The sequence below is a fragment of the Schistocerca serialis genome, chromosome 9 (assembly GCF_023864345.2).
Source record: "Schistocerca serialis cubense isolate TAMUIC-IGC-003099 chromosome 9, iqSchSeri2.2, whole genome shotgun sequence".
NCBI classification, from domain to species: domain Eukaryota; kingdom Metazoa; phylum Arthropoda; class Insecta; order Orthoptera; family Acrididae; genus Schistocerca; species Schistocerca serialis.
Window position 1 is genome coordinate 436,003,090 of NC_064646.1, and position 13,735 is coordinate 436,016,824.

At 39.0% G+C, this 13,735-nt stretch overlaps 1 protein-coding gene across 2 annotated transcripts in view; it reads left to right on the forward strand.

Annotated features, from left to right (window-relative positions):
* The first annotated feature begins 631 nt into the window (after positions 1-631).
* The window catches only part of LOC126419896 (phosphatidylinositol 4-kinase alpha), a 205,677-nt gene continuing 192,573 nt past the window's right edge, over positions 632-13,735 (forward strand). For both annotated transcript variants that reach the window (XM_050087159.1, XM_050087160.1), the window contains exons 1-4: positions 632-806; positions 883-1,096; positions 1,184-1,363; positions 8,344-8,533. In XM_050087159.1, the coding sequence (XP_049943116.1) occupies positions 717-806; positions 883-1,096; positions 1,184-1,363; positions 8,344-8,533 (674 nt within the window). In that variant the 5' untranslated portion in view covers positions 632-716. The remainder of the gene's footprint in view (positions 807-882; positions 1,097-1,183; positions 1,364-8,343; positions 8,534-13,735) is intronic.

Consider the following 13,735-nt stretch of genomic DNA (forward strand, 5'->3'; position numbering starts at 1 on the left):
AACTGATGGATTATCAGTCCAAGTGGCCGCCTACGATCGTGAAATGTTGGCGGCGTTGAAGCGGTCTGTCAGTTTAAATATGACGTGGAGGGCAGACTTGTCATCATTTACACACATTTGGTGCAATAGATATGCAACCCTTCAAAAGATTCCTGCCCTCTACGGTTCTGTCACCAAGATCATACAGTGCTATTCATAGCTGATGTCAAGTACTGTAAACTTAGACTGTCCTGTGTCAATTACGGAATAAAGTGTATGTTATAGGCTATGTAACTGTGTCGATACTTTACGTTACCATTATCCCATCCTGGAATAAAATTAAATTAATTTCCGATGTTAATAGCGACGACACTGTCAAAACTTTCTGGACGAGAAACCCTTACGTGACGTTGACTGCTTGTGGAATTCCTGCTTTTGAATTGTATTGTGGTATGTTTTGACGTGTCATGACAGCCAGTGTGAATTGGCCTTTACTGTCTTGTTATTAAAATAAAATAAAAGCAAATCTTAAAAACTGAATATTCTCTTGCCGAGTTCGCTGAAGAAACACATCTGATAACACATTAAAAACATCGTTGTAAATCTTTGACCACTTTATTTCTTATCTTTACCTTTTTGTGAGTGAAGAACTTTGACTTGCAAAATGTCAGTTTAGGTGTAGATGTTGGTTGTAAACAAATTTGCTGCTGCTGGACCGGTAGAATTATTTAAACATAATGATTGGCGAGGAAAAACATGTTTTTAGAAAAACTGTGCAACATTTGGCGAGGTCCCTTGCCGCCATCAAAAATACTCCATGGGAGAAAGTAAGAGTTTTCTTTAGGTACCACTGATTCGTCTGCTGTGGATTTTCGTCAATACAGTTGTTATTTTTAATTTCAGGTGAACACACTGTTTGCGTTGTGCCCTCAAGAAAATGCACAAGGGATATTTCGTCTTGATCAGAGGGGACAAGATGCGGTCATTGCTTTGGGTCTTTATTTTTTGGAATCAAATTTCCAGCACAAGGATAGGATTCTACCGTATTTTGTAAGGTTGCTGAAGGGTCTCGCGAAAGCAGTCTGGTTAGATGAAGTGCGCACTTCATCTACGGAAAGTAAGAATAGTTGTCATGGTTGTTACTTTCTATTCGTGTTCTGTAATGACTGTAATAAATGACTTTCTTGTTCAATCCTCCATGTAGAAGTACCAGTAGCAGAAAGATTTAGTTTCTGCTTAAACACACTCCTGTCAGACGTTGCAGCGAAATATGAAGCCGTACGAGATGAGATCATAGCGACTCAAGTTGACTTTCTTGGAGTGCTTACGAACTTGTGCAGGAGCTACAAAGAACAGACGCCACCTCGGGGATCAACGGCAAAACGTAAGTGATGCGTTGATGGTTGTATTTGATTATTAGTAAATCAAATATTTGTTCACTTTAGCGGTTAACCCAGTCATTCTAAACATTCAGGTCCTGTAGTTCAGAGAAGTATTAAGTATGTGGCAGAAAGCTAGACATGGAGGTCAATAGTTTCATTTTATCTTGATACTTCGAGCTGATTTGGCGGTGGTGCAAGAAGAGTTAGCAGTGTTATGTGCTATATTTTGCAGTAGTAATGTTCGGTCTAAACCTTTACAGCCAGTCCTTTGAAATCAGCAAAAAGATCCAGCAGGCATTGCAAGTCTAACTAATCAGCCTAGCTGTCTCCATTAACTTCAGTGCCTTGCAGGTGGAGGACAAAAGCATTCGAACATCTGAAGAAGTTTCAAAGCAGTTTGACAGTAAGAGGTATAAGGGGCAAGTTACGTTTATGATCTGGAAAATAAGATCAAGTAGTAATTCTAGAGGTTGTAGATAACAGTTTGGACCATAAACTCAGTTATACAATGGAGGATGACATCAGCCACATTGTTGAGAATTCTACTCAGCCTAGCATGAAGATTGTGTCATGTGGTGCATCATGTGAGAAGCCCTGATTTGCATCTACATCCATACTCTGCAAACCAATTCAAAATGTGTGGCAGAAGGTCCTGCCCATTGTACCAGTTATTAGGGTTCATTACTGGGCCTACTCTTGTTTCTGATCTATATTAATGGCATACCAATGGCTTTAAAGGGCAGTTCAAAGACTAGAATGTTTTATGAGGACACAAGCATAATGATCAAGCATCAAAACTAAGTCATAGTGGACACAACTTAGTTGATAGCTGAAAAGACTATTCAAGTCTTAATCTCATGCAATTTCAGACAAGCAGTAATGACATTCAGCACTACCAGTAGATGTTAATTGTCATTTACTGAATGAAGCATGGCTAGTAAAATTTAGCGGGCTTGAGCCAGATAACAAATTAAAATGGAGTCAACAGATCGATAAACTAATGAAGAAGCTTATTTCAGTATGTTCTCTTAGAAACACCTCCCATTGTGTTTACCTTACGACAAGGGTGTTGGCTAATTTTGCATAGTTTCACTCCCTGTTGTCAAGGAATTACCTTCTGGGACAGTGCACTTAAACTAAGCTAAGTGTATGTACAGCAGAAGTGAGCAATAAGGATATTGTATCAAGTAGATAATTGTGCATATTACAGATACCATTTTAAGGAACTTGGAATTCTTACTCATTTCCACGTACATTGTTGCTGAATGATAAAAACCAGTTTTAATGGAACTGTGATGTACATAATCATAATATAGGCACATAAATAATTTTCATGTACACTTTGCTCCTTGTCCCAGGTGTAGAATAGAATTTTGTACTCTGATGGCAAGATGAATAAATAACTCTGGTATCACCTGCTGGCCTTGATCAGTGAAATCCTACCAAGCCCAGAACGCCACACAAATTTGATTGTGACCAGTACCCTTAAACTTTTCCATGATTTGAAAATGTTACCATCAAGTACACAGTTGCACAAATTATTTATAATAGGCTAAATGTTGAAGCTGACAGGACTAATGGGACAAACTAAAATTGAACACAATTAGTGCAAAATCACATGAATTAGAAAATATACAAATGCAGCAAAGATAAACAGGATATAGAAATCCTAAAATAAATTGTACTACATGCCTATTGTCATATTGTGAAAGATATCATAAAAGTATTGACAACCAGAGATACAAACTTTCTGGCAGATCAAAATGATGTGCTCGACTGGGACTCAAACCTTCGACCTTTGCCTTTTGTGAGCATGTGCTTGGGCAACTGAGCTACCTGAGTGTGACTCATGACCCAGTCACTCAGCTTTGCTTCTATCAGTACCTCATATTGTACCTCATTCAGGAAACAGAGCTAAACTGTGTGGCTCAACGTAAAATACTGATACGAATACAGAAATCCTAAAAGAAATTGTAGTACACACCTAGTAAAAAAATTTAAAAAAAGACCTAGCACGATATTGACAATCGGACTCCATATATATACTTACACTATAAAAAAGTTTGCGCTGCAAAATGCTATAAATAAAGCCAATACACTAAGCAAAAAATTGCAAAAACTAACAAAAGGCAATATCAGCAACAGTTGACCTGTCCATGGTACCACAAAACCAGAACTGGCTTGTATGATGAATATCGATGTGGATAAAACAAGCTGCATGATACCTGCTGCTCACAGTCCAACACAATAATTACCAACATCTAACAACCCAACCAAAAAATTCATAAAAAAGTGCAATAACAGCAATTTTTATATAGAAGAACCCACACAGTTATGCACAGAAATACACATGCAATACATACTTTTTTTTTTCCCCCATCAGTCTACTGACTGGTTTGATGCGGCCCGCCACGAATTCCTTTCCTGTGCTAACCTCTTCATCTCAGAGTAGCACTTGCAACCTACGTCCTCAATTATTTGCTTGACGTATTCCAATCTCTGTCTTCCTCTGCAGTTTTTGCCCTCTACAGCTCCCTCTAGTACCATGGAAGTCATTCCCTCATGTCTTAGCAGATGTCCTATCATCCTGTCCCTTCTTCTTATCAGTGTTTTCCACATATTCCTTTCCTCTCCGATTCTGCGTAGAACCTCCTCATTCCTTACCTTATCAGTCCACCTAGTTTTCAACATTCGTCTATAGCACCACATCTCAGATGCTTCGATTCTCTTCTGTTCCGGTTTTCTCACAGTCCATGTTTCACTACCATACAATGCTGTACTCCAGACGTACATCCTCAGAAATTTCTTCCTCAAATTAAGGCCGGTATTTGATATTAGTAGACTTCTCTTGGCCAGAAATGCCTTTTTTGCCATAGCGGGTCTGCTTTTGATGTCCTCCTTGCTCCGTCCGTCATTGGTTATTTTACTGCCTAGGTAGCAGAATTCCTTAACTTCATTGACTTCTTGACCATCAATCCTGATGTTAAGTTTCTCGCTGTTCTCATTTCTACTACTTCTCATTTCCTTCGTCTTTCTCACCATACTGTGTACTCATTAGACTGTTCATTCCGTTCAGCAGATCATTTAATTCTTCTTCACTTTCACTCAGGATAGCAATGTCATCAGCGAATCGTATCATTGATATCCTTTCACCTTGTATTTTTATTCCACTCCTGAACCTTTCTTTTATTTCCATCATTGCTTCCTCGATGTACAGATTGAAGAGCAGGGGCGAAAGGCTACAGCCTTGTCTCACACCCTTCTTAATACGAGCACTTCGTTCTTGATCGTCCACTGTTATTATTCCCTCTTGGTTGTTGTACATATTGTATATGACCCGTCTCTCCCTATAGCTTACCCCTACTTTTTTCAGAATCTCGAACAGCTTGCACCATTTTATATTGTCGAATGCTTTTTCCAGGTCGACAAATCCTATGAAAGTGTCTTGATTTTTCTTTAGCCTTGCTTCCATTATTAGCCGTAATGTCAGAATTGCCTCTCTCGTCCCTTTACTTTTCCTAAAGCCAAACTGATCGTCACCTAGCGCATTCTCAATTTTCTTTTCCATTCTTCTGTATATTATTCTTGTAAGCAGCTTCGATGCATGAGCTGTTAAGCTGATTGTGCGATAATTCTCGCACATATCAGCTCTTGCCGTCTTCGGAATTGTGTGGATGATGCTTTTCCGAAAGTCAGATGGTATGTCGCCAGACTCATATGTGCTGCACACCAATGTGAATTGTCGTTTTGTTGCCACTTTCCCCAATGATTTTAGAAATTCTGATGGAATGTTATCTATCCCTTCTGCCTTATTTGACCGTAAGTCCTCCAAAGCTCTTTTAAATTCCGATTCTAATACTGGATCCCCTATCTCTTCTAAATCGACTCTTGTTCATTCTTCTATCACATCAGTCAAATCTTCACCCTCATAGAGGCTTTCAATGTATTCTTTCCACCTATCTGCTCTCTCCTCTGCATTTAACAGTGGAATTCCCGTTGCACTCTTAATGTTACCACCATTGCTTTTAATCTCACCAAAGGTTGTTTTGACTTTCCTGTATGCTGAGTCTGTCCTTCCGACAATCATATCTTTTTCGATGTCTTCACATTTTTCCTGCAGCCATTTCGTCTTAGGTTCCCTGCACTTCCTATTTATTTCATTCCTCAGTGACTTGTATTTCTGTATTCCTGATTTTCCCGGAACCTTTTTTTACTTCCTCCTTTCATCAATCAACTGAAATATTTCTTCTGTTACCCATGGTTTCTTCGCAGCTACCTTCTTTGTACCTATGTTTTCCTTCCCAACTTCTGTGATGGCCCTTTTTAGAGATGTCCACTCCTCTTCAACTGTACTGACTACTGCGCTATTCCTTATTGCTGTATCTATAGCGTTAGACAACTTCAAACGTATCTCGTCATTCCTTAGTACTTCCGTATCCCACTTCTTTGCGTATTGATTCTTCCTGACTAATGTCTTGCACTTCAGCCTACTCTTCATCACTACTATATTGTGATCTGAGTCTATATCTGCTCCTGGGTACGCCTTACAATCCAGTATCTGATTTCGGAATCTCTGTCTGACCATGATGTAATCTAATTGAAATCTTCCCATATCTCCCAGCCTTTTCCAAGTATACCTCCTCCTCTTGTGATTCTTGAACAGGGTATTTGCTATTGCTAGCTTAAACTTGTTACAGAACTCAATTAGTCTTTCTCCTCTTTCATTCCTTGTCCCAAGCCCATATTCTCCTGTAACCTTTTCTTCTACTCCTTCCCATACAACTGCATTCCAGTCGCCCATGACTATTAGATTTTTTCCCCCCTTTACATACTGCATTACCCTTTCAATGTCCTCATACACTTTCTCTATCTGTTCATCTTCAGCTTGCGACGTCGGCATGTATACCTGAACTATTGTCGTCGGTGTTGGTCTCCCGGCGATTCTGATTAGAACAACCCAGTCATTGAACTGTTCACAGTAACACACCCTCTGCCCTACCTTCCTATTCATAATGAATCCTGCACCTGTTATACCATTTTCTGCTGCTGTTGATATTACCCGATACTCATCTGACCAGAAATCCTTGTCTTCCTTCCACTTCACTTCACTGACCCCTACTATATCTAGATTGAGCCTTTGCATTTCCCTTTTCAGATTTTCTAGTTTTCCTACCACGTTCAAGCCTCTGACATTCCACGCCCTGACTCATAGAATGTTATCCTTTCGTTGATCATTCAATCTTTTTCTCATGGTAACCTCCCCCTTGGCAGTCCCCTCCCGGAGATCTGAATGTGGGACTATTCCGGAATCTTTTGCCAATGGAGAGATCATCATGACATTTCTTCAAATACAGGCCACATGTCCTGTGGATACACGTTACGTGTCTTTAATGCAGTGGTTTCCATTGCCTTCTGCATCTTCATGTCGTTGATCATTGCTGATTCTTCCACCTTTAGGGGCAATTTCCCACCCCTAGGACAAGAGAGTGCCCTGAACCTCTATCCGCTCCTCCGCCCTCTTTGACAAGGCCGTTCTGCCAACGAGCTGACTTCCTATGCCGGAAGCCTTCGGCCGCCAATGCTGATTATTTATGAAAATTTAGGCAGTGGCGGGGATTGAACTCGGGACCCAAGACGTTTTGATTATGAATCAAAGACGCTACCCCTTTTTTTTTATTATTATTTTTTTTTTTTCGCATTTCGTTCGTTGCTGATCATTGTGTTTGGTCGTTGCGGACGTCACATGACATCCAGTCAAGTTCGTTTTTTGATCCTTCCACTCAGTTTTTTATTACAGAGGCCAACCAGCTCTCTGACTGAACACGCTGAGCTACCGTGCCAGCTGTCCTTAGACCACGGGTACACGGGTGCAATACATACTATAGTAAAAATATTAAACCCATGAAAACATACTGGCCAAAGTCAGTCAACATGCAAATCTAGCAGTCTAATGATAGCAAAAACTATGCCATCAATACAATCTCTTGAAATCAAGCTTAGACTTTTCATCCCAGGAACCCATCCAGACAAAACACTACATAGTGCCCCGTCGACAACCCCTCACCGAGATGCAGCAACATTGTCAATCTCTCAAGTTGTCCACAAACTTAACATGCCATATACTATATACGTAAATGAAATAACTGCAGGCATTTAATCTTGCTTGACATGTCATCCTGTACTGTGACATACAGAGACCCACTCATCATCTTTGTTGTCACAGCCATGACTAACAAAAATCAAAACATAAAATTAAATTCCAATCACAAACAACACACTGCACTAATAATTCCAACCTGAAAATGGCTCTCTAACTGCCAACTTCTAAATAACTCACTAATAAACTGCCACACTCTCTTCCAATATTATTATTATTATTATTATTATCATCATCATCATCATCATCATCATCACCATCACTACTGCCACCATCACATCCAGCACTCAGAGTCCAATATCACCCACTCCAAACAGTTTAGAAACATGAGTGCCACCTACTAGAGTGCACCACCTCATACTCAAAAACATCCTCTGCAAACAGAATACATTACAAAGATGCTGCATCACCATGATATAATCCATCATCGTTATATCTCAGATCAAAGCAGACTAGTGGTATCGAATGCCCTAGTTGACACATTAAGATATTTAACAAGTCCCCATCTGACATAGTGTAGATCTTGACTCATTATATATTGCTGAAGACTGCCATTTTTGGCGAAAACTACTTATGAATAAGTAAACAACCAAACAATTGCTGTATGCAAACTACAAACTAATGTTATTTTACTTATGAATTTTTTGAAGACCAGCAATGCCTATGGTATGTAACTTACTCAATTCTCACATTTTAACAACATGAATCAAAAGTCTGCCTTGATAAAATAACACAGACCATGTTTTAGAGTGAAAAACTTATTTGAGTCTATGTACCGCCTACTGGATTGCTGTACACACTGTAATATTAAAATTCGTTTTTCAGTGACATTATGCAAGTCAACAGTACCAATCTTGATTGGACTGGCACGTTCAATGGGACGTTTTTGTGCAACTGGTGATACCCCATTATTGTGCCGAATTTTTCCAAGGCCGGAACCACCTGTGCCAACATCATATCGCAATGAGGGATCAGCGTACCAGCTCAACAAAAACAGAAGTTTCTCAAATTTTTGGTTAGTGTTTTTTATTGTGACAGCAGCTAGTGAAGAACTATTATTGATCTTTCCTGTGAATATTTATGTCTTTCTGTTTGTGTTGCCTAATAGGTAATTGCAATACTAATGTATTAGATAGTGAGCATCTATGTTTATGTTGCTTATAGGCGAATGAATTCACAATTTAAAAACTGACATATTAAAATCCACATCTAGAATACCATAAAATGTACATGAAAGAGTAAAGTGATGCAGAGTTAATGACCTACAGGAAGGAGGGGGGGGGGGGGGGGTGAGATGACAGCTGCTGGATTTATATGTCAACCCTGATGTCCATGACATATTACAATGATAGGAGTAGCTGAGTTTAATTCTGGAAGCCTGCCAAGGGAACTATGAATATTCACGCAACTGGTTCATTTCCATCACACCATTTTTAGTATGCACTGTTATCTTATTTATTCCAATTTGTAAATTCTAACAGTTTTCAGTGTGACCTCCTACTTTTTGTAGTTATCACATTCAAAATATTTTTATTATACTCTGTGTTTCACTGCATCCATCTATAATTCATTCTAGAACATAATTTTGTATCATTTGGTCTCAAGTGGACCAGTTTTAGACATGGTCCCCACTCAATCATTTCTGAACTAAGTAAAATTTTTTGAGTAGGTTCAGTAATGTCTTGGATGAGATGCATATAGCTTGGGCTTAATATCTCCTTTGGTTTCATGTCCACAGCATCTTGTACATAGGGGTCACAGGTTTGCACCACCAGTATGCGTGATAAAGTGCCACCTTTGGGTAGGCTTTAAGAAGGTACACTTAACTTATGAGCACGTGCTTTTGTATAATTAAACAACTTTTTATGCTGAATAAGAATAGATTACTGATTAGATTTTTAAATTCATCTGGCGGCAGCTGTACTACTTCAAAAATAGCAGAAAATTGTTTGGGTGACATGGAGAGCCCATCTTTAACCAGCAATAAATTAAATTTTTATGGGCATGTTGAGAAAGAATTGGTAATATGACACAAAGCCATCTTGTCTTCTTGTGGTTTTTGTACAACAACCTTTGTCTTTCTCTATTAAAATATATGCATTGCCAAATTTGATGACAACATTTTGGGTAGTTTTAGGGGCCCATATATCAACTATATATTCTTTAATCTTTTTATATTGTTGTAATTACAAAGAGTATTCTTTAGGCCTCAGAAGCTGTATAGTTTAATTTTTGACCGATACCTGCTGCAAAACATCACTGAAAGTTATAACTTGTCATTCACAGTGCATATGCCCAAATGTGACATTAGTGAGTAAACAGAAAGTAATATAAGAGAAAACTTCTTTTATATCAATAAAAATGAAAGTCTAGTTATGCACAAATCAACTTCAAGTAATAAGTGGCAATAAAGTAAATGGAAATCCAGAAAGTTTGAACTTTAAACACACTATGGACTGAAATAATTCTTTTCTGCTGCAGACTGACTGAATTGCCTGCAACATCTTGTTCAGAGCAAATATATTGCGTTTCTGATGATGTTTCTATGATTTTAAATTTGTGTTGCTCTGGAATCCAACAAGTACTTTTAGTAGATGGGCAGTGGAAGGAATGGGAGGACTATGGGCCTCCATAAAGCTGACCAAGATACTATTGTGTTCAAATGAAACTTCACATATATTTCACAGACACCAAGCATTGTCATACATGTAAGCAGCATACGGTCTGCATTGTAATGTTGTAGTTGGAATTTCTTCAGTGGCTTTAAATGCTTTAACTATGAATGCTGCTGTGTCATTTGCTTACTCTGATCTTGTTCAAATCACTGGGCCGGAACTGGTGATTTTCTGTTGTCGCAGCAATTGTGTGGCCTTTGGCAAATAGTCTTTCATTGTCAGGCTGAATTTGTTGAATTTCTTCCTGGGTAAAAAAGTGCCTGAAATGTTTTGTCATTACAGAACTTAGACAGATCTGCAGGCATCAATATTTCATTATCTTAATGCATCTGCATACTAGCACGAGTTGCCATTCTTCTAGCTGTTCCTCAATTCCATCACAAGGAAATTTTTCATTCCTGGTTCTGAAGAAATTCCACTTAGTAGGTATATCAAAGTCCTTTTCACACAGACACAAACTGATAAAATTGTTGAGATTATTATCTTGGGCAGCAGATCCCACCACTAAAATAGTGAATGTGGGTAAAAATCTAGAATAGGGGCAGTGGCATGCTTACATGTTTCATGTAGGAATGTTGTCAGTGCTTGCCGTGAGGTTCAATGGGAGCAAACGAAGGTGTGTTAGCTGTTTATGCTACACAGCCAATGAGAGAGCAACAGGCAGATGACATGTTTTAAAGTAATAATTCAGAAGAAAGCTGTAAAAGAGGATTATAAATTTAACTGCTCCTTGTTTCAGCCACACCACATATCTGCAAACAAAGGACAGCGTCGCAACCTATAAGAAAGACTTACACTATCCTTTACTCACCCTATCTTTGGCACAGAAAGTGGTAATGTATGCTGCTATAAAAATTTTCGACAAATTACCAGATGAAATAAAATGTCTGACAGACAGCAGTAATAGCTTCAAAAATAAACTGAAATCATATCTCCTTGACAACTCCTTCTGTACCATAGATGAATTCTTGAATAGGAATAAATAAATCTAAAAATGTAGCACATGCATTTTGTGCCATTTAAGGGAATGGGGTAATAATAGAAATATTAATCTTTAACTCTGTATTATCATTTCATATGTGCATTACTTTTGCACTTGGCACGTTCCACATCATAACGGCTACCATACCGTGCGATTGATCAATGGAACATGCAACCAACTAACTAACTAATAAATATATTTGAAATATTTCTCTGTTCCGTGTTGCTATGCAGTCAATCTGTGTGAGCCCATTATGTAAGTGGATCAGTGTTTTTTATTAAATCATGGGAGGAGGTAGGTGGTTTAGTGTTTATTACTATATCCACTTAACTCAATATGGTCACATGGATCGACTGTGTAGTCATTTCACCACCACATTTGGTACATTTCATGTATCTGCATTAATCCACGAGACATGCACTGACGGACTATGTTGCCATCATAATCACAAGATATCTCAAAGCTCACTAATGCACCAAATAAGGGTAAACAAGATAATGCTTTCAATTATGCTGCTAGAAATACATTGCCTATCCTCGCCTCTCATTGGTTATGCCAAAGAATCACCCCGCTGGCTATATCAAACTGATGTGTTGCCAACATATGAGCAGTAGAGAAGCACTGCTGTAACTGGCGCTGGTCCTGAACTAGATATTAGCTGTGAATGTGCTTGATTTCTCCTATCACTATCCTCAAATATTTAATCAGCTTGACTGTGAATGCATGAACTGCAATGATAATCAAGGTTAGTCAGCTATAATGCGTATGCTGATACTCTGTAATTCCTTACACAAAGGGATGTAATGCGACATGGCTGTTATTCCAGTGAAACCTTGAACACCATTTTGAATGACGAATAAATAGTTCTCAGCAAAAACTATAAAAATGGTCACGTTGCTGTCTGCAAGATTTTCTTCCAGGGGGCTCAGATATGAACTTTGCTGCTCTGGAAGGAAAAGGTGGTTTATCAGACCATCAACTTTTAGAACCAGTTCCTCAATAAACTCTTCTACAGTTGCATGACACTTGTCTAGTGTATCCATGTCAGTATGAACCCACCATTTGTGTTCTACGAGGGTAATCCCAAAAGTAAGGTCTCCTTTTTTTATATAAATACATAGAACTGTTTATTTCTACAATGGCTTACATCAGTTTAAAGCTTGAAAATTTAGCTGTTTTTCGACATAATCACCATTTATGTTGATGCATTTTTGTAGACGCTGTGGCAGTTTTTGTATGCCCATGTCATACCAGCTCGCCACCATGCTGTTCAGAAAGTTATGAACCTCTTCTTTCACCTTGTCATCAGAGCTGAATCGCTTTCCGGCCAAATGTTCTTTTAACCAAGGGAACAGGTGATAGTCACTGAGCACCAAGTCAGGACTATAGGGTGGGTGGGTGATTATTTTCCACTGAAACTGTTGCAGGAGAGCAACGTTTTGCCAAGCGATGTGTGGGCGAGCGTTATCATGGAGAATGTGTACGCCCTTGCTCAAAATTCCTCTTCAATGGTTTTGAATTGCCCATTTGAGTTTTTTCAGAGTCTCACAGTACCTGTTAGCGTTAACTGTGGTCCCAGCGATTCAGCTCCGACGATGAGGTGAAAGAAGTAGTACATAACTTTCTGAACAGCATGGCAGCGAGCTGGTACGACATGCTCATACAAAAACTGCCACAGCGTCTACAAAAATGCATCGACAGAAATGGTGATTATGTCAAAAAATAGCTAAATGTTCAAGCTGTAAACTGATGTAAGCCATTGTAGAAATAAATAGATCTATGTACTTATGAAAAAAATAGTAGACTTTACTTTTGGGATTACCCTTGTATTATTTCTTCTGGATCATATACCAAATAAGCTTCCAGCTCAGTGTTTCCAGGACATTGTTCACAACATTCCAGCCTTTTGATTCCAAACAACACAGTTTTGTTGATTAGATCCTTGTATTCACCCTTTCGGTAGGTGTTGCCGCCAACACGAATAGGGCATTTTGATTTATTACATGTACACAAACTGAGTGCATACCAGCAGCACAAACTATAATACGTCAATTTGGCCTGAGTTCACCAAATTTTGAGAAGCGCAGTTCACTACTATATTGCTTGCAGTAGACTATGAGTATTTATTTCCAGTTACTAAGTAGCAGACATTTCTGCTGATGAACTTTTTCACCTTCCACTCTTACTGCCATGTAATCATTTTTGCTGGGCACAGCGAAGAAAATGCATCAGAGAACCTGAAGACTTTCTGTGATCTTATCATTGAGTCTTTTTTCCTCCCGTTTTGCAGATACTGCCGGGATGCCAGCCTCCATCTTTAGTTTCATTGCTTGCTTCACCATTCTCACACACACACTGATTTCTTTTGCTGTTTTGCACTCCAGCTGCTGGGAGACAGGGTCAGAATTTGAACTTTGAAACATCCTGGCAGATTAAAACTGTGTGCCGGACTGAGACTCGAACTCAGGACTTTTGCCTTTCATGGGCAAGTGCTCTACCAGCTGAGGTACCCAAGCCCGACTCACGACCCGTCCTCACAGCTTTAATTTCACAAGTACAT